The sequence below is a fragment of the Priapulus caudatus genome, unplaced genomic scaffold (assembly GCF_000485595.1).
Source record: "Priapulus caudatus unplaced genomic scaffold, Priapulus_caudatus-5.0.1 Scaffold469, whole genome shotgun sequence".
Classification (NCBI taxonomy): domain Eukaryota; kingdom Metazoa; phylum Priapulida; class Priapulimorpha; order Priapulimorphida; family Priapulidae; genus Priapulus; species Priapulus caudatus.
In genome coordinates, this window is record NW_014577530.1 from 1 (window position 1) to 22,740 (window position 22,740).

The 22,740-nt window shown below is 42.9% G+C and overlaps 2 protein-coding genes across 3 annotated transcripts in view; one reads left to right on the forward strand and one right to left on the reverse strand.

Annotated features, from left to right (window-relative positions):
- Positions 1-3,487: 3,487 nt before the first annotated feature.
- LOC106810728 (calcium-binding and coiled-coil domain-containing protein 2-like) lies at positions 3,488-8,480 on the reverse strand (the record flags this gene model as incomplete). The annotated part of the gene is made up of 2 exons (XM_014814167.1): positions 8,383-8,480; positions 3,488-3,781 (listed from the first exon to the last, which is right to left on the reverse strand). A coding segment is annotated over exon 2 (259 nt), but the record flags the coding sequence as incomplete, so codon positions are not given.
- An 81-nt stretch (positions 8,481-8,561) lies between these two features.
- The window catches only part of LOC106810738 (glycerol-3-phosphate dehydrogenase [NAD(+)], cytoplasmic-like), a 30,185-nt gene continuing 16,006 nt past the window's right edge, over positions 8,562-22,740 (forward strand). For both annotated transcript variants that reach the window (XM_014814178.1, XM_014814177.1), the window contains exons 1-4: positions 8,562-8,624; positions 8,725-8,797; positions 15,732-15,909; positions 16,823-16,963. In XM_014814178.1, the coding sequence (XP_014669664.1) occupies positions 8,754-8,797; positions 15,732-15,909; positions 16,823-16,963 (363 nt within the window). In that variant the 5' untranslated portion in view covers positions 8,562-8,624; positions 8,725-8,753. The remainder of the gene's footprint in view (positions 8,625-8,724; positions 8,798-15,731; positions 15,910-16,822; positions 16,964-22,740) is intronic.

Sequence of the window (22,740 nt, forward strand, 5' to 3'; positions counted from 1 at the left end):
CCCACCTACGCGACCATAACCGCCACCTCCACCTCCACCCCCACCCCCACCCCCACCTACGTACTGGGTCCCACGAAACCAGCCCGCTCCTTCGACCCCTCCCATCTCTTCCACCCACTATGCCAGGACGATATGTAAATCACCCATTATGCGACAACAATGGGCCGATAGTGACCGCTCCACGACGCCTGACCCGAGAGGACAGTTAACGACGCCACACATCGACAGCCGGCATAACAACAAACAATTACGTGTTCCAGTTAACCAACGGTCTGAGTATTCCAGANACGCCACACGCACCGCACACCATACACACACGTCATGCTACGCACACACAACACACCACTGCCACGCACACGCACACCGCACACAACACGGCACCACACCTACGCCCCTCGCAACGCCCACGCACACACACAATCACACCCCACACACATCACCCACAACCCCATCGCACGCACCACACACATACACACCACACACACAACACACACAACCGACGGCCATGCCCGCACGCACCGCACGCCGCACGCAACGCACGGTATTAACTCCGCAGGCATTTAAGCTGTTGTTGCTCAGCCCAATACACTTCTTGAACAGCAATAACGTCAAACACACTTACAAAAACCTAGCCTCCGCTATTCACTGGTACAACATTTATCTCATTCCCCACTCAGCTCCCACTCTAAAAACATCCTTCCTGCCTCGCCTATCAACATTCATTAGCTAAACGTTTATGGCTACAAACTAGCTGGCATACTGGTACAGCTTGCGCCCAACAATATCTGCCACTGGGCATCAAATGTGCTCCATACTTTTACGTGTGCATTGTCAGGCTGACAAACTCGTCTGTTAATGGCGTCTAGCACACTTCAACAAAGCATTTTGCAAACCAATAGTTGCCTCAGCAAAACCAAAATTTAGTATGCGCCAATTATCTTAAAACTCTCTACATTGCCAAATGTCGTTACTGTTACTGTGGAGTATTTTAAAGGGGGGACCATGCTCTTCAGTGTGTAAGACATCCTACATACCATTTGGAGACCGTAGTTCCAACGAGCAACAGAGAGCAGATAGAAAGTTCCCCTAGCGACCGAGGTCAGAAAGGTTCTGCCCCCACACGGACTACAAAGAGACAAGCACGGGGGAGGGTGGGTCTCATAGCTACCAGCTCGTGGATGCAAGCTAATAGGAGACGGAGACGAAAGTCGTCGACTACTAGTGTGGCATTGCACGTCAGGTGCTGAGAGGGCGAGATTGCCACCACACGAGCACGTGGAAAGGCAGAGACAGCGTGCGACGGGGCGACGCTGCGGACAGGGAGGCAGAGATGGGAGACGAGGCCGAGTACAGGGATTTCGACTCAAGGAGAATTGAAGAGTATTGTGGCAGTGTATGCAGGGACGCTCGGACATAGACTGGACAAGAGAGCTTGCATCACCCCAAGTGGCTGCACCGTTGTTGCAAAAAGCGCAGGGGGGCTGAGTATGGGTTGACAACACACAGGCACCATGGGCCCACTGTGAGAGAGGGGCACTGCACGGAATCCTACAGTCACCGCCCTCCAGTGGTCCTATATAAGCCAGCCGAATGATCGAGCGATATAGATCAGTACGCGGTCTTTCGCGACGGCGCGAAACGAACGAACGAGCTACGAACCGAGACAACAGAGAGACAAATCGACACGCAGACGAACAAACAGAACATAGAACAAACAAGACGACGAAACGAAGACGAACGACTTGACGAGATATGAGCGAATTATATGTACGAACGAACGGCAAGTGAACTCGAACAAACGACACGACAAACTACGAAAACGAACGCACACACGCTCACGATACGCACCTACGAACATTCACGAGTGTCACGAAAACAAAACGACGACCGACACGCGCGTCGAATGGCATGCGCACACACACCGTCGGAGGGAGAGCCACACACGAGCAAGACGCACTGCAGTACGCCGAAGTTATACTAGAAAATAACTAAATCTGATATTACTAAGGGAAGAAGGGCCGGGAGATATAGCCTACTCCGGACAGCGAGACACACTGCAAGCACGAACTCGCTGGCGAGCCACGCAGCACACGATGGTCTGAGAGACAGACGAGGGAGCGGTCGCCGTGGGGCGTGAATATAATATATAACCCGTAAGCAATAGCTAAGATGTTAAGTTCAACGTGTATGAAGACCTAACAGAAAGCCGATAAAGCGAAAAACGTGACGTCGAGTGAAATCGTGATATATACTATTAGATTATAAAGAATCTATACGCCACTCTATATTGAGATACGGTGCAATAGAATGCTAATATTCGATATACGATAAAGATATTAAACCATCCGCATTAGTATAAAGACTATCTAAGACTTCGCGTTCATTTCACTCTGGGCCGAATATTTCATTGACTATCGATAGCTGGTATCACGTACCTCCTACCTTTACGCCGTTAGAGCGGAAAATGATCCCTACACAACCATATAATTACAGTGCCTAACCACAGCACGTGGTGAGTAATCCAGATGTGCCACCCATAGGGCCACTACAAATTTTACTGCATATCGTCAGCTAATGCTTGATCGATTATTTATAGAACAAGCTTCGGCCTGTTCAATGTGAAACACCACGATACACGTGTGTTAGCATACGTGACTCGCATGTTGCAGTACAACTGCACCATGATAACCAAAGTGTCACCCGTGAATAAATAAGAATTATTTGGAAATAGCCGTTAAATTGTGCATCAGCAGAGATCGCGCACCGCAGTGTAACCACTTTTTGCCAGAACTGCATATTGGTAGCCATGATTGACGTTACTGCCCCACTAGCTCGCCATGGACAATCAATATGGCCTGGCTATTATCAGCATGCTGTATGCGTCTAGCTCTGCATTAATGTATCATGACCTACTCAACATCAAACTTTTCGAGTCCATATATCTACTTTCGTTTTGTCATCGGCCTACTTTTTGCCTTCTAGGATTTCCTAGGAATTATTCTGATATTTGTATTTACCATGGGATCTAGTCAATGTTCTAGAACTTTCTACAATTTTCCAGAATTTTTAACTTTCTCAGAGATACCTTTTTATGACACTTTAGGTCCATTCCACATTTTCTAAATGTTTACACTAAATTTCATGTTAAATTATAAGTTATTTCCTCCCAGATAATATATGTTAATATATATGTTTAGATATAATTTCTTGGCTTTTATATATACTTTGAATGCCCTAGTCACTATGCATCCAGTCATTTTATGCCCTAAATGCATAAAAACTGTGGGATTGCAGGGAAATAACTGCCAATATTTGCTTTTTTTGCTGTTGTGTCGCCTATCACAAAAATCATCAAAAAGTTAGTTTACATCAATTTAAATAAAAGCCACTAAAGCAAGTTTCATCTTGTCGCCTGATTAACACTAACACCGGTAACCACGCCGACGCAAAACACGCAACTCTGCGACTTTCACGGAATTTAACCCACCTTCGAATTTCACAATGCAGGTCTTCTCGCCCGTCTCGCACTGGTCAGCGCCGATGCATGGTGCCCCCTGGCGGGCGATGAAGCTCTTTGCATTCGTCCAGCCGACGCGGAACAGCCCGACCCAGTCTCCGCCCGCGGGCGTAATCAGCTCCGTTAGCTTGTACTGGCAGTCCAGCGGTTCGCCCGCGACGTAAGTGTCGCTAATGTCAAACACGACTTGTCCGAAGTCGGACTTCACTAACAGCTCGCCGTCGGCCATTTTCCTGCGTCGCACGGAGGTCACGCGAGCAGCATCTGCGAACGTGCGGGAAAACCAACTCTGATGTAGTCTCTATTGCACAGTTACTATCAAATTAGATTGACAAAATATGCGAAACTATGACGTAGCAAGTCAGGTAAACCCATTAATATATGAACAATAGTGTTAGTGCCTATAAGAGCGTTCAATTTGGTAAACAAATTACGCCATTTTGGCGCATGCGCAGTTTCTGGTTGGCAGAACGCATTGCTTCTAAGCCGTGTTTATGCGGTGGCATCGTAAAAAAGAAACGTAATGAGCCATAAACAGGAACAACCAGTAACCAATAACCAGTGCAACAATGAAAAACTCGTTTTCAAGCTTATCAGCAAGTATATTGTTTACAAACGTAATTTTGCCAAAATCTTTACTTGTAACCATGCAAAGTGGCTCAGTGACAGTGTCAGTGTTATGAGTAATGCACAGTCGATACAGCACTGCATGTCAGCAGGTAATACAATTTTTGTGCTATGGTACATCTCTCATTCTATGGTTCTACGGTATATAATTTAGTAACATTATTTATTATTGACTAAAATATTGTAAATGTGTGCATGTAACTGGTACAACATACATAAAAAAGTACATATATACTCATAATTTCTATTTGTGTTCAGTGTAGATCAGTGGACATATGTACCACTTCATCACAGAAAAGGTTCAATTACGCAATCTCAACGATTGCGAGACAAACCTCACCAACACTGGGTGTACATGACATGTGTATAGTCAACTGGGGTTGTGTATTGTGCCCACTGCATGTGCATGGCAGGGTATGCATACTTCTGTAATAGTTTAGATCATTTCTAATAACTTATATGCGTTGCCTATAAATCATACTACATAGTGACCACACTGAGAAAATTCAATTAATCATCAGGCAGATTTAGTCATCTAGACATCACTAACTACTTAAACTTCAAACAAAAATTTACAAGTCCCTTGCTACCAAGTAGTAATAGTTTCAATTGCACATATGTATAAAAAACAACGTAAAGATTTAAATCCATTATTGACACTCCAACCACATTTATGCATACCTACATACATATTTGTAAAGCTTGATGACTAATTATGTTTTCAATTTAAACAAATGCCAACAATTATCTATCATGTTGACATTTATTATGCAACAATATTCGTGCCTACATGTACGTATTCTCATTGACAGACTTGGCAAAACATGCAGCCACGTAGCGGCCCTGCTATTCAAAGTCGAAGTCATCAACTAGTCGGGCATGTGAATGGAATAAATCATTTCGCAAAGAAGTAAGTATACTGAATATAAATATCATTTGTTTCTCAATTGGCCGACCTACTTCGTAAATGTTACTAAAACATATTCCCATTACACTATTAAAATGATTTATGTTTTTTGACAGTATGTCTAATCGCTTATTACATCGTTGCTTAAAAATACATTATCTATTATTATTCACTCCTGATTATATTGTAGTAGTTTATTTTAATAGGTGCATTTTATGTTACAGTTACAGCCAGTTACCATAGCAGATTCACAGTACATTTTAAAAGGTGCCAGAAAGAAGAATGTAACTTTAGTGTCTGGAACGGAAAAAGCTCAGCTTTCGAGTGATGCTGTTCTCCTTTCCTTGAAGCAGGCATGTTCCACCGCCATGTTCTTTGACACGATCCACCCTGTCGGCGATGATGGCGAGGAAACTGACAGCGCTGACGAGGAGGAGCAGTTCGAGACCTATCGGTCCCCTTATCTCACGTCATTTTATATTGACTTTATTGTATGGATGAAATGCGAGTTGCACATGGAGAGGATTACATACGATGCAAAGTTCTGTTGGCGAGCAGTATACTGCAATAGCACTTTGTAGGGATTTGTTCATGCGACACATACTTCCAGAGTTAATTACTTAATTATACTATTAATTACTAGCATACTTATATTATTGGCTTTATATAGGTAATTTCTGTGTATTGATCTACTTGGGTGCAGGGTTCTCCAAGAGCACTTAAAGCCTGGCGGCCCGCCAAGGTATCGTCGAGCCCCGCCATCCTAAAATGCACCCGCCACTTTAAATATCCTAGCCGCCATGCTAAATATCATAGGCCCCGGACCCCCCTAGCACGCGAACCGCCTTCGACGATTTGCAACTAGGACCGTAAAAGCAGCACCTCCATGCTATAATGAAAAAGCTTGGAGAACCCTGGGGTGATTATGTGTATCTAACAAAGATATTACTAATGTATACGTACTGTGTATAACACATTTTTAAATTTTTAAATTATAAATGCTCATCTAGGTTTTGCTAATTGAATGCACCTACGTCAGTTAAAAGATGTTGCATATTTCTTCTAACAAAACTGTCCATACATTCATGTTTGCTGATTTTTAGCGAGCTTGCGACTAAATCCGAACCGTGAATTGACCGTTTACTGCTGCAGGTTTCTAAGCTAGTTGTCATAATGTTCTATAGCAAATGCAGATATAATGAATAATTGTATTAGGTCAAATAAATTTTTGATTGACAAACAAATTATCGCTGACTTTTAGAAATTATTGTTATTATTATTTCTTATTTTAAGACTGGGTTATATCGACGTAACTTTGTAAATGACAAATGGAAATTAAGGAAAAACCCCTGACATGTAATTTGCAAGATAACATTCACTCACTCACTCACCACTCACACACTCACTCACTCACTTCCACTCACTCACTCTCACACTCTCACTCTCACTCTCTCACTCTATATATCTATCTATCTATCTCTCTTTATTTAACATTGACAAGTCGAGGATGCAAATTAACAGTGGCAGAGCAAATAGTGATGATGTTGTCAGCATGGGGAAAAAATATTCATTGACATGATGGTGCTGAGGACTTTGACATGTTTGATTCGCTCAATCGAACGTCCAACGTGGATACAGACGCTAGCAAGCTTTCTCGTTTTTTCGACGTCTCTCTGACTCGACTGTTTCTGCATGGCCGCGAGTAAATGCTGGTATTAAAAGGGATACATTGCTTGCTGCTGAATCCTCACTTATAAGAAACCCCCCGTTAGCAGCTAAGCTAACACTAATTAAGTCATGATACTCAATAAGATCCGAAAATCATGATCTCTGTTAGCTCTAGTACTATAGCCCGCATACAGTTGCCGCAGGGCTATAGAACATTTTATGCCAGGTTTCGTAGCTGCACCTGTCTCCCAATGTCTCCACGAAAAATGGCTCACAAAACGCAAAATGATCGGTCTTTTTGACACTTATTTATCTACATAGCCATCTCACCTATCTTTTTGAACACTTTCCACAAATTTACACCATGTATTTATGCATTTATTCCTCAAAGTGCTAGCATTACTTGCGTTTCGTTTTGAATTGCTGTTGTGTACACGCGTGACGTCACCCAAAATGTAATAGGATGCATTATAGCTGCCCATGTGTTTTGTCTACATACCGATCGCGAGAATTTCATGATTTCATTCGTGATTTTGCGTGACACAGCTCTGTTTTGAACTGAGACATAATATTTCTACAACAAGTGAACACTGTTCTTCAATTAGCAGCAAAGATGGAGTCGGAAAGTTGAGTATTTGTGTTGTAATCATGTGAAATGCAGCGAGCGTCGAGCGAATTTCTGGCGCACGCTTTCTTACCTGCTATATATTTAACTGTCGCCGTGCACAGCACACGACCCCTGCGTATATATTTTATTGAAACGCTTCAAGTGCCTGTGCTTGAACTTGAAGCGTTTCAATAAAATATAATGCTAAATAAATAGGCTTACGATTCACGAAATCTATTTACTACCAAATTCTTAAAGGCTCACAATGCGCATCCAAACGCTAATTTCTCCAGTACTAGACTAGCAAATACTTCGTGTCATGCATAATCACACTACCTTATGACAAAATAAACTCTAGTTGCACCCATTTCACTGCGCGTTTGCTTAAAACCCACAAGAAAGAAGTGAGAAAACTGGCATTCTGGCGCAAATGCCGACTGTTTCCCAAACAAAATAGCCTCAAAGTGGTGACGTGACGTCACGTTTTTATCTTTGCTGCGCCCGTACCGCTGTACCGCGGCACCGCTGCACGGTTGCTTGAAGATTGGGGAAACTGTCAACAACATCGGAGAATTTCAACAACATTGGAGGTATTTTCAAAATACCTTTTATAAGACAACGCGCAGTGAAATGGGAGGAACTAGAGTTTATTTTGCCATAAGGTAGTATGATTATGCATGACACGAAGTATTTGCTAGTCTAGTACTGGAGAAATTAGCGTTTGGATGCGCATTGTGAGCCTTTATCTTTAATGTTTCTCCTTTCACCTATTATTTCCAGGAGAAACATTAAGAATTTGGTAGTAAATAGATTTCGTATTTATTTAGCATTATATTTTATTGAAACGCTTCAAGTGCCTGTGCACTGAACAGGCACAAATTTGATACAGTCGGTGTCAGTCACGGCCACACCGAGTCTGTGAAACAACTGAAGTAAACAAATCTTACGTGATCATGCAACGATGGCTCTTCGTCTTCGCCCTTGACTTTGAAGTATAGACGTGGAAGCTAAAATAAACCTGTTTATAGTAAAGCAAATCAAAAACGATCCAATTACCTGCTACTGCTAAAGACCTTCTATAAGATGTTACTGTTAGTGTTACGAAAGCGATACAGTTTAAAGTTCAACCTTCCTCTATCTCTGGGAAATGACGAATTTGCAAAATATTTGTGTCACGTGTCATGACAGGCAGCATCGCCTAGCGGAGATGTTATTCGTTTGTTTACAGCGCCACCTTTCGGTTCCTAAGGAGTGATCTGACGTTTTCACTCTGCGTTTTGTGAGCTGCTGGTCCGGATGTAAGTGGATTTTATCGTGTTCAACTTCATTCATTAGTTATTATCAACTTATCTGATTAGCAATTTGCAAATTTGAATGTATATTGGTGTTATTTTTCAGCACAGACATTGAAGAATCGATTCTACGGGATGGCGCCGCCGACTAAAGTCACAATCATAGGTTCGGGTAACTGGTAAGTTAATCGATTGAATTTCTGCACCATTTTGATATGCAACGTTATCCATGGGTGTATGCAGGGGGGGGGGGTCGTGAGGGTCGTACGACCCCCCAAAAATTTCAAAAGGTCCACATTTTTTCCAAAGACATTTTTTTCGAGGGCCTTTTCACAATGACATAAATGAAAAAGCATAATTGATCAGGTACCAGCAATGAGTCCAAAGACCTTGCCAATTGCGTGACGCAAATCTATCCCAATTCCAGCAATTCTGAAACTGAGCCTTTTTTTAAACACAATTTTTTGTTTAAAAAAACTGAGTTCAAAAAAGAGAGACAAAGACTCTGACAAAAACAAAGACAAAGACAAGACAAGATCAAGACAAAGACAAGATAAACAGTTCAAAAGACTGTTTTCAACTGAGTCAGAAAACTTGTTTAAAAAAACTGATCCAAAAACTTCAAATTTTTGTTTTAAAAAACGGACTTTTTTTTGGAAACAAAATTTTTTGGTTTCAATTCAATTGTAATTGTATTGACATTTTAATCACACCTTGCTGTTATTTCATTGTGAAAAGGTCCAAAAAATTATGATCACGACCCACCCAGAAAAAATCCTGGATACACCCCTGTTATCTATGTAAAAACTAAATCATTGATACACGTAAATCCTTGTACTTGTAGTTTGCGAGTACATGTGAAAAGCGATAAGAGTTATGTGCTACTATACCGTATACGTCGTGTCAGCAATTTTCCCCTTTACTACTGTAGACCCTGTGTGTGGGACTGGGACTGGGAGATGCAATCACTAATTTGTATTGGCAAATGATTTTGAAGTACAGTATCATAAAACACATTGGTATGGTTATCATGCTACGTACGAATCACTGGTCTATCATCAACTCTACTCGAGTTCTCATAGATTGAATTTACGAATGTAGTACTACTAACCCAAAGGGAAGAAAGCTAAACCCAGACATTGATTAATCTTCAAAGTCCAAGGGACTTTCCGAAGACAGAGAGAGTCAACGTTGATCAGCAACGTGTATTGCTCATCAAGGGGAACTTTACCTCATAAATATTAGTCTGCAAGAACCAAATAATCAGATTGTATACTAGGAAAAAAAGGTGCAATACACCTTTCCCAGTTTTGACATGAAATGATGCATCTGACACCTTCTTTGCTCATATATTCTAACTATTACTATACTAGATGTGTAGCTATTTGTGTATCTATAAACGTATATATACATCCAGAGAGACATGATACAAGATTGCGTGGCACAGCTTTGCTGTTGATCCTGAGCGCCGCGCACGGATGATACGCGCAGTTCCGCGGCATATGCGCACGCGACCGCGGTGATGTTCAAGTATGAAGCGCTGTCCGCAGTGGAGACGTGCGCCAAATTCGAGGCCCGGCGCACGTCACCACAGCGGTCAGCGGATGGTCTGTAGTCTTAGAAGATAACAATAAAGATTTTGTTCTAAATAAGAACTATCGGCGGCTAAATAAGTGCAATATAAACACCTTTGAATTTCTTGACTAGTCAGTCAAAGGGCTTGTTGGGGGTTCATTATGCAGAGCTTCCAATTGAAATGGCCCATGAAATTGTCAAGTGGAATTGTGTTTTTCGGAACTCCAAAGAAAATGTCTCCCTCTTACATGCACCCCCTCCCTGATCAATGACGCATTCAGGCGTAAACAATAGTGATGTCACGATCATCGATTATACTCGATCATCGGTTGAACAGTGGCTCGAACCAAGTGCTTGCATGGTTATCAAAATCCATAATCAATTTCATCAAGAATTTTATTTTTTTATTTTTATTTTTTTACTTGAACAAGAAAATTTGGAAAAGTGATAAGAATCAGAGATATCATCGCTACTATACAAGTTATCTTTTATTAACATACATGTATTATACACACAGTTACACACAGTAGTAAACAGTGCAAAACAACCAGTAAACAGGGCTAAACAAGCACATACATGTACACACGTACATGCGCACGACGTTACGCACACGCAGGCATTCAACACCCCGAGTAACCGATTGTAACCGATCATCAGTTACTTGGGTCCAACCGATTGACAACACTAGTAAACAATAAGAGAGATGAAATTGTGTTGTTTGTGGCTCTTGACGCACGTGCATTGACGTACAAGACCGTTGAAAGCACAGGCACTTGGAACGTCTTAATAAAAATAAATATTCATACAATTTTTCACAATGATTGACCGGAAATGCGAAAATGCAACAGAAGGACGTAGCGTTGTGCGCTAAACAGCGTGTTATTGTCGTATTTGTGGCAAACTCTATCGTAGGAAACCGTTCTAACATAGCAGAATGCCCTAGTTCCCGAGATCGGCAATTTGGTGGTCGAATGGGTCCCCATCTTTAAAAATATCAGTCTGGTGCGGCGTAGGCTGTGATTGGAAGACACAAAGTGTCAATCCTCGGCGCGCCTTGTTATCATGGCCGCATCACGTCCAGTGTGCTATATGTGTGTGGGGAAACTGAGCCATTTTTTAAACTGTTAGTTCTGGAATTGTCCATTAATTACACTTCTTCACATTGTAATGAAGCTTTAATAGCCATTTTTGGGTCATAGATGTATTTCATAGAACATTCGCGTTGCGACGTGCCAGTGGCAGTAATATTATATATATACTATATATATATACTTATTCTATTATATATATAATAGTATATATATTATATATTGCAAGAGCGCATCTTAACCCGCGCGGCTTAATCAGCTCTTTGCTGATATTATTATACTAATTTTTATGTGTTTGTATATTTGTATTGTATATAGTGTAATATATGTAAATAGCGTAGCATATATGTGCCTCTCATGTATACATGTGTGTGTGTGTGTGTGCGCGCGCGTGCGTGCGTGCGTGCGTGCATGCGTGCGTGTGCGTGTGTTAAAAGCATATTTATTTAGCGCGTATCTGCCTCTCACGTGTGTGAGCCTACACATATATTCAGGAGTCTATCAATAGATAGAGTCTATTGATAGACCCCTGATATATTTATGGCACGGGGAGTCCCAGCAAGGCCGTACTGCGTTGCACATGTATAGGCAGACACGCTTGTCTGAGGGCAAGGAGTGGCACGTGTGTGTCCATCCTCTCACCATATCTGTTTCGCAACAAGATATTTTTGGCTGTTGAAACAGCAAGCCTAAGCGTTTCTTCGACCTAGATTCGGCAACGTGTTTCTGAAAATCTCCCAGGTGCCCATTCCACATAAACATCATACACGCACGATATGAGGACTTCGATCGGAAACCACTATAACCAACTTCTCGGAGACATGAGCTCTGTGTTCGTGACGATAGTCCCAGGCAGTAACAATACTCAATAGCAATAATGTCATGCGTATAAATGTAAGCACGTAATGTAACTACTGGCAAAATTAGCACGCTTTTTGCCAAGCTGTGATCACTCTAGTATTCCTAGGAAGGTGTAAGGTATGCATGCAGCTGAGTATGAAATGTGGCGGGAAAACATACTAGGGAGTATACTATTCTAAGATGTTAAATGTATTTTTGATTTTTACGAGTTAAATTGCGAAACATGCTGTTTGTCACTTCGTCTGAAACCAAAGGAATTTAGCCGCTATATGGCTTTTGGACCCAAACAGCTTCACAGAAAGAGCGTTTCGTTCTATATTTTTATCAGTGGCCACCTCCGCAGTAGAGCATGTTACCTGTATTAAGACGTCTAACTATTTACAGTACATGTAATAAATAGTATAAGGTGGGGTGCCAGTTATCTGGTATGTTTTTAACCGGCATGTTAGTGGCGCGGTATCAGAAGAGTACGAATGTGTGATGTAGTATCTGTAGTTTGGTTATCCAAGATATAACCCACCATCGGTGGTTGGAGGACTTGTAACGGAATTTTCGACGTGAGTTTCCACATATAATCTCATTGCTTTACTCAAGAAATTGCAAAATACAATAATATGACTAATACAGCGTAGTAAATAACTAAGCGGTGCACATGAATCACAACTTCAGCGGTTCGGCTTACGGTTTTTCGGTTTTCACTTTCAGTTGCGGTATATTTTCGGTTCGAATATTCTGGCATTCACATTACAAATCTTATAACACCAAACAGAAGTGCAAATTTAATAATCATGACTGGTTAATATAAATATTAATAATAATCTCACTTAAGAATCTTTTGAACAGACAAACCTTTATTAATACACATACCCCAATGTTAGGGCAAATTCAACAAAACCTGTAGCAGGAAATTCAAATATTTGACTTCAGGTAAAAGTAAGCCAAATAGGCAAATTATGTCCAATAGTCCATCTCAGTGTCTTGTAGCTTCATTGATTAGGTGTAACGAAACACATGCCGCAATTATTTTGACAAGTACAAATGAACGCGATTTGTCCTTCTCGTGGCATGGTAGCAATGTGGTCTATCAAATTGTTATCTGCTCGCTGATTGGCCGACGCCGTTTACGACCAGCCAATCGCAGTGCGCTGTATATCTCCAAAAGCGCGTAATATATATCGAGTATATATAACAAATTATGGAACCCGAAACCGAAGCCCCGTAAAACACGGCACGAGGTCGAAATATCCGAATGGTGGTGCAAAACCGCGGTTTTCGGTTACCTGGGCGGTTTAACCAGTTACCACACTAGTAATAACCTAACTAAACAGCGTGTGAATGAAACAAGTAACACTAAATAATCGAATCCACGATCAAGGGGTGGCAGGAGGTTATGTTTTCAGCCGGCGTTGTGTTTGCTTGCAGTTGTGCGTGTAACAGGCCTAACACTGAAAAAGTTATAGACAGGATTGTCATAAAATTTTTCAAGGATAGGTCAGAATCTGCTCCTACTTATAATTGATGAGACATTTTGTGGCTGGTGATCGAATGCCAATTAATGATTAAGTTACATTAATAAATTTCAGGATAGGTAGACAAGGGGTAACTTAGAATTGATTTACATTTTGGTGGTTGATCCGATCCAATTTAATTAATGTAATTAATAACATATTTCAGGAATAGCGTCAGAAATGCGGTAACTTAGAATTGATATACATTTTGGTGGTGATCGCGACTCCAATGAATTTAAGATATTAATCAAAATAAATTTCACATGCAGAGAATTGAGCTGCCTTGGCGGAGGTCTGTGCTCTCCGAGTGCTCTAGTTGAATAGATATGATCCACGCTCGGAGGAACACCCGGAGATACGCAGTCCTAAAGGCTGATTAGGAACAGCTCTGGGGACTACTTGAAATGTTAGGGTCTGTGCATTGCCGATTAGAAAAAAACAATGTTCGAATAAATCCAGGACACTAACAGACCACCTACTACGTACGGCATATAAACATGTATCACAGATAACACAACGATCTGGTTTTTCATATAGTATGGCATGTTAGGACCAGTCAATTCGGGGTGATCCCTCAAGACGCGAAAGGTCGATAGACGAATAATTGAAAAGGGACCTATAGACGCAGCGTCCGATATGACCGAAAGATTTCATAAAATCATAGTTAAAGATAACTTTCAGTTAATTTGTTACCAAACACGTACACGCACACAGCACACGCGCACCCGACACGTACATACAGCGATCTACACAGACCAGACACGCACACTACAGTGTGTGAGCGCTACGATGAGAACTTAGATTTTTATGACATCTGAATGACGATGTTAGATATTCTACCGGTATAGCTGGGACACTCCAGTGTGTGTGGTGTGTGTTGTGTGTGTGGTGTGTGTGTGTTGCGTGTGCGTGTGCGATGTGGCTGATGGTTGTGGCACTGTTGCGTAGTGCGTCGTGACGCTTCGCGTGTGTGTGGAGAAGAGAGAGAGCATAAGAGCGATCATGTGTCGTGGTGTGAGAGTAGAGGTGTGTGTGTGTGAGAGAGAGAGAGAGAGAGAGAGAGATTGTCCCGTTGCGCAATCATGCGTGTACGCGAGTCGCGAGATCACTGTCACAGTGTGTGAGTGGATGTCCGGATGCGTAGCCTGGAGGCTAGGCGACCGGACGCGTAGCCACTGCGTATTCGAAAATGCATCTTTACACCTTGAACACATAACCTTCGGTCTATAGGGCTGTAACCGTCAATTCAATCACTTTATTTTACACTTATAATATACAAATTACATTTAGCGGAAAGTATAACATGAAACAAAATAAATATATACAAGTAATGGAGGGTGAATTGACAATACAGTCTTCTAGTTAGCCACTAGTCTTCTAATCAGCCACTGGAAACACCCAGTTGGGGCATGCATAATGGTTGGACCATGCAATGCTAGTACTAGTCCACTCCATCTTCCTCGTGTCGTGCACAGCATTGCTATCTTGCTGACCGCAGCTACATTCGCGTCTAGCGTTCAAGGTCACGGACGGGTGTCGAGTTATAGTTGCCATGGGAGCGAGGGGAGCCCTCCTGCCAATAGTCAGGCGTTTTCCCTCCTCATTTGGTGATCGCCATTATCATAATAAAATACTCTATGAAAAAATAATCTATATTTATCTAATACAATGTATATAATTATCTTAAACTAATCTGTAGCTGTAGGTTATTGTTAGCATCATTAATGTAATCATCGTTACAGGCGCACGACTGCAGGTCATTATTGACATGTAATAATTGTTACAGGGGCACGGCTGTAGGTTATTGTTAGCATCAATGTAATAATTGTTACAGGGGCACGGCTGTAGGTTATTGTTAGCATCATTAATGTAATCATCGTTACAGGGGCACGACTGCAGGTCATTATTGACATGTAATAATTGTTACAGGCACACGGCTGTAGGTTATTGTTAGCATCATTAATGTAATCATCGATACAGGCGCACGACTGCAGGTCATTATTGACATGTAATAATTGTTACAGGCACACGGCTGTAGGTTATTGTTAGCATCATTAATCATAATGTAATCATCGTTACAGGGGCACGGCGATCGCTAAGATCGTCGGTCACAACGTGCGACGCAGGGAGCGGTTCGACAATGAGCTGAGGCTGTTCGTCTACGAGGAGATGGTCGACGGCAAGAAGCTGTCCGAGATCATCAACGAGACGCACGAGAACGTCAAGTACCTGCCGGGCGTGCGGCTGCCCGACAACGTGGTACGTCACAGACGCGGCGGGCGGGCGGGTGGGCATGCGGCTGCCCGATAACGTGGTACGTCACAGACGCGGCGGGCGGGCGGGTGGTTGGATGGGCGGGCGGCTGCCCGATAACGTGGTACGTCACAGACGCGGCGGGCGGGTGGTTGGATGGGCGGGCGGTTGGATGGGCGTGCGGCTGCCCGATAACGTGGTACGTCACAGACGCGTCGGGCGGGTGGGCGTGTGGCTGCCCGATAACGTGGTACGTCACAGACGCGTCGGGCGGGTGGTTGGATGGGCGGGCGGTTGGATGGGCGTGTGGCTGCCCGACAATGTGGTACATCACAGACGCGGTGGGCGGGCGGGAGTGCGTGCGGCTGCCCGACAACGTGGTACGTCACAGACGCGGCGGGCGGGGATGACAGAGTGTGCCCTACTAGTGGGCCCTACTCACCCTGTGCTCTGTCTAGCTGTCTCACCTAGAGTGAGCATTCGTGGGTATGGTGTATTACTGTAGTCTGTAACGTCTTAGAATTACTAATATATATATATATATATATATATATATATATGGCTGAAACGCACTGAGACTTGCTTAGCACCATGCGCAGTGCTACAGTGTGTGCGCAGAAACGACACGTACCACTCAATCAGCACTCTTGATTGTATACAATCACGCCACATATATTGAACCAGATTAGCTTGCCTTACTCACCGTTTAACATCCGTATGATATCGTTTGCATCGACGTATGTTGTACGAACGCTGCGTATCGATTATCATATCATGGGTCGCTTGCATCGTGATGCAGCAATGTATCGGTGCATCGTTACACCCCTAGTAGTGCGCGCCCGGGCCCCCTGTTCGATTTCACATCCGGCGAGAGCCGCAGGTCTGTCGTAACCGCGGCGACTGCATCGCTTTTGCGCAGGTGGCGGTGCCGGACATCAGGGCATCCGTGAAGGATTCGGACATCCTCGTCTTCGTCATCCCACATCAGTTTGTGAAGAACATCTGCGGTCAGCTGAAGGGAGCGGTCAAGTCGACCGCGATCGGACTGTCTCTCATCAAGGTGACGACAGTATATTATATTCTACTGACTGTATTGTATCGTATTGTATTTTACTGTATTGTGTTTAATATTGTGTTGTATTGTACCATATCGTATCGTATTGTAATATAATTGTATTGTATCAGGAGCATTGCTGATGTGTTGCTGGACTGTGACGACAGCGTTGTAGCTTGTATTATCTGATTAAGAAATGGTGGGAGTGGGGGATATCTAGGTAGAAAATCTGATCTTGCCCCGATATAATTACTGTCAAACGTGTTGGTGGACTCCTAGGTAGACTCGCCGCCTGTCTGTAACAGGCACGTTCTTGCGAGCGGCAATTGTACAGTGAAGCTACCTGTTTAATTGTATACCCCACGACGAAGTCGGCGGGAATACTATGGTTTCATGTCTGTCCAGCCGCCGCAGCTGCAGACACTTTCCCTTCCGCTCTATAACTCGACCCCTAATTGACCTAGCGTGACCAAACATGGTCTACTTACACATCTTGGGGAGAAGGTGCGCAGCGTACCAAAACCAGGTCACTACGACCTTTATTTGACCTTTACCTTGACCTTGATCATATTTCCCTTCCGCTCTATAACTCGACCCCTAATTCACCTAGCGCGAGCAAACTTCGTATACTTACACATCTTGGGGAGAAGGTATGTCGCGTACCAAAACCCCTAAGGCAACCAATTTTAACATACTTGCACATCTCAGGCAGATGAGTTGTGTAACAAACCTTTGTCTTTGTGACTTATTTAACTTTACCTACCTTCTACGTCCTTACAGAGATATTTCATTGATACTAGATCACGGGGGATACATGTAGTTGGCGACAACTGCCCTTCCTAGTTTTTTTTAATTTTTACAATTTTTTTATATTGGACACGTGTCTGGTAAGGAAACTTGATTGACAATTTATTCAGTGAAACTGCCTCCATAGAACAGACAGGTCTGTTGTCTATAAAGAAGATTTTTGGCATTAATATCGGGTGGCAGTTATAGTATACAGTGAAACTGTCTCCTTAGAACTGACAGCTGTCCATGGGGGAGACTTGTGGTTCTCCTTGACTGACGCCTATATCTAGGTTCGACTCCCAACAGACAGGAGCAGCCATCCTGGATCGCTGGCTCCTGTTGTTCGTGATGTATTTGCGTTGGCTGGTCCGACCTGCACCGTCTTTGCGCGCACACCCTAACCACACATGCGTGCCAATTCGATTTTATAGAGGTTGATATGCAAAAACCGATTATGTGTTTTTGGGCGAGGAAGGGAGGGGCACTCGTATGTTTCTCGACTGACGCCGAACAACGCGGGCGATCAGTAGGTTGTCACTGCCGTAATTGAGCCGTGAGCGTGACAAGTGCAACAGATTTGTCGATGTACGCGAACTATGTTTTACACTTAAGAGCTCTGTGGGGCTTTGGCTAAAAGTGTTTCGTGTAGCAAACGACTAGATCGCTGAGCACTGAGGCCATCCTTAAAAAATTATATGTTTGCTGTCCTCCGACCGACCCACGAAAATAGCCGCGACCCAAAAGTTTTTTGACATTTTTTGTTGACATTTTTTTACATTTTTTACAGTTTTTTTACATTTTCATATTTAAGACTGAAACACAAAGCATGTGTGGCAAACATGAGGACAGACTTAAAATAACTATTATGCCTCACAAAAAAAGACCTACCTACATACCCACTAAAAATATCATGGGTCGGGGGACAGCAAACATAGAATTTATTAAGGATGGCCTGATAGACAGACCTTTGTAGAAACATTTACCTACATGCTCTGCTAAAAATATGTTTTACCTGTTTATCTATTGAGATGCTATGATCAGTAAACTGTGATGCAATGCTGGCAGCTCTGTTTAACTACATAGTGTGATCTATTGAACTGTACACCAAATTGTGATGTGGGTGTGGTTCGTATTTTTTCCTGGATTGTATTTTACTGTATTGTTACCTCCGCGCAACGGAGTTGCAGGGAGGTAATGTGACCCCTCTCGTGTGATGTGTTCGTGTGTGTGTTCGTGTGTGTGTGTGTAGCCAGCAGCGAGCCAGCTGTTATACACATGTATACATGGTACACGCGTTGGCGCGATCGATTCAGCACCAGCTCGCCTTAGGCCGTCCAGTCAGCAGCAGCTCGCCTTAAGGCGTCCAGCCAGCAGCAGCCCCTAATCCTCTCACCATATCTGTTCGCACAATATTTTGGCTGTGAACAGCAAGCCTAGCGTTTCTTCGACCTAGATTCGGCCAAACGTGTTTCGAAAATCTCCCAGGCTCCCACTCACATAAATGATAAACACATACACAGATATGAGGACTTTCTGATCGGAAACACTATAACCAACTTCTGGCAGACATGAGCTCTGTGTTCGTGACGATAGTGGCAGTAACAATACTCAATAGCAATAATGTCATGTATAATGTAGCACGTAATGTAATAATGGCAAAATTAGCAGCCTTTGCAGCTGTGATCACCTAGATCCTAGGAGGTGTAAGTACTGCATGCAGCTGAGTAGTGAAATGTGCGGGAAAACATACTAGGGAGTATACTATTCTGAGATGTTAAAATGTATTTTTGATTTTTACGAGTTAAATGCGAAACATGCTAGTTTGTTACTGTCTGAAACCAAAGGAATTTAGCGCTATATGGCTTTTGCACAGCTTCACGAAAGACGTTTCGTTCTATAATTTTATCCAGTGGCCACCTCCCATGTAGAGCATGTACCTAGTATAAGACGTCTAATATTTACATACATGTATAAATAGTATAAGGTGGGTCCAGTGTATCTGGTTGTTTTTAACCGGCATGTACTGCGGGTATCAGAAGATAAATGTGTTGATGTAGTATCTGTAGTTTGGTTATCCAAGATAACCCACCACGTGTTGGAGACTTGTAACCGGATTTTCGACGTGAGTTTCCCATATAACTCCTTGCATTACTCAAGAAATTAACATAATAATGATAATACAGTAGTAATAACTAGGGGTGCAATGAATCACAACTTCACGGTTCGGTTCGGTTTTCGGTTTTCACATTTCGGTTCGGTTATTTCGGTTCGAATATTCTGGCGATTCACATTACAAATCTTATAACACCAAACAGAAGTGCAAATTTAATAATCCAGACTGGTTTATAAATATTAATAATAATCTCACTAAGAATTCTTTGAAACAACAAAACGCTTTAAATAATACACGATACCCCCAATGTTAGGGGCAAATTCAACAAAACCTGCTAGCAGGAAATTCAAATATTTTGACTTCAAGTAAAAGTAAGCCAAATAGGCAAATATGTCGCCAATAGTCCATCTCAGTGTCTTGTAAGCTTCATTGATTAGGTGGTAACGAAGACAACAATCCGCAATTATTTGGCAAAGACAAAATGAAACGCGTTGACCTTCTCGTGCGCATGTAGCAAGTGGTCTATCAACTGTTATCTGCTCGCTGATTGGCCGACGCCCGTTTACGACAGCCACATTCGCAGTGCGCGGATATGCTCCAAAAGGCGTAATATATATCGAGTATATATAACAATATGGAACGGCCGAAACCGAAGCCCCGAAAACCGGCACGAGCGTTCGAATATATCCGAGATGGTGGTGCAAAACCAGCGGTTTTTCGGTTAACTGGGGCGGTTAACCAGTTCCACGACTAGGTAATAACCTAATAAACAGGCGTCGTGAATCGAAACAAGTAACACTAAATAATCGCACTCACGATCAAGGGTGGCAAGGAGGTTATGTTTTCAGCCGGCGTGTGTTCTGCTTGCAGTTTGTGCGTGCTAACAGCCTAACACTGAAAAAGTTATAACAGGATTGTCATAAGAATTTTTCAAGGATAGGCTCAGAATTGCCCCTACTTAAGAATTGATGAGACATTTTGGTGGTGAATCCGAATGCCAATTAATTGATTAAGTTAACATTAATAAAATTTTCAGGATAGGTAGACCCAAGGGGTAACTAGAATTGATTACATTTTGGGTGGTGATCCCGATCCACCATTAATTAATGTAATTAATACACTATTTCAAGGAATAGGTCATCGAATGGCGTAACTTAGAATTGATATAGCATTTTGGTGGTGATCGCGACTCCAATAATTTAAGGAGATTAATCAAAATTTTCAACATGAGAGAATTGAGCGCCTTGGCGCGAGGTCCTGTGCTCTCCGAGTGCTCCTAGTTGAATATATGATCCACTCGGAGAGACACCCGGAGATTACGCAGTCTTAAAGGCTGATTAGAACAGCTTGGGGACGTACTTGAAATTTAGGTCGTGCCCTTCCGATTAGAAAAAAAACATTGGAATAAATCCAGGACAAAAAACCACCTACTACGTACGGCCAATAAACATGTATCACAGAACACACGATCTGGTTTTTCATAGTAGTGGCAAATGTTAGACCAGTCAATTCGGGGTGATCCCTATAGACGCGGAAGGTCCGATAGACCCGAATATTGACAAGGGACCCTATAGACCGCCAGCGTCCGATAGACCGAAAGATTTCATAAATCATAGTAAAGATAACTTTCAGTTAATTGTGACCAAACACGTACACGCAGCACCAGCACACCGCACCACGCACCACGTACATCACAGGTCTACCACCAGACCACAGACCACGCACACCTCCACACTGTTGAGCGCCTACCGATGAGAACTTAGATTTATTATGACATCTGAATGACGATGTTGAGATATTCTACCGGTATACGTGGGAGCACTGGCCAGTGTGTGTGTGTGTGGTGTGTGTGTGTGTGTGTGTGTGGGCGTGTGCGTGTGCGTGTGCGTGTGCGTGTGCGTGTGCGTGTGCGTGTGCGTGTCGTGTGAGAGAGAGAGAGAGCTAGAGGTGCTGTGTGGTGAGAGAGAGAGAGAGAGAGAGAGAGAGAGAGGAGAGAGAGAGAGAAGAAGCGAGAGAGAATTGTCCGGTTGCGCAATCATTGCGTGTACGCGAGCTACTGCGAGATCACTGTCACAAGTGTGAGTGAGTGGATGTCCGGATGCGTAGCGGCCTGAGGCTCAGGCGACGCGGCACCACGCCGGGCCACACAAAGACTAAGCCCTTCGCGTATTCGAAAATGCATGCTTACACGCTTGAACACATAACCTTCGGTCTATATGGGCTGTACCCGGGGGTCAATTACAAAACTCATTATTTTACACTTATAATATTACATAAAATTACATCTAGCGCGGAAAGTATAACATGAAACACAAAATAAATACTATACAAAGTAATAGGAGGAGTAATTGAACAATACAGTCTTCTAGTTAGGACCCACTAGTCTTCTAATCAAGCCAGCTGGAAACACGCCAGTTGGGGCATGCCATAATGGTTTGGACCCATGCAATGCTAGTACTAGTCCACCTCCTCTTCCCCGTGTCGTGCACAGCATTGCTATCTTGCTGACCCGCAGCTTTACAATTCGCGTCTAGCGTTCAAGGTCAGCGGACGGGTTGTCGAGTTTAATAGTTGCGCATTGGAGGCGAGGGAGCCCTCCCTGCCAATTAGTAGGCCGTTTTTTCCCTCCTCATTTGGTGATCGCCATTATCATAATAAAATACTCTATGAAAAAATAATCTATATTTATCCTAATAACAATGTAATAGAATTATCTAACTAATCTGTAGCTGTAGGTTATTGTTAGCAATATTAATGTACATCCGTTAGCAGGCGGCACGGCTGCAGGTCATTCATTGACATGTAATACATTGTTAGCACGGGCCGGCTGGGGTAGGCTTATTGTTAGCATCAATGTAATAATTGTTTTACAGGGCACCGC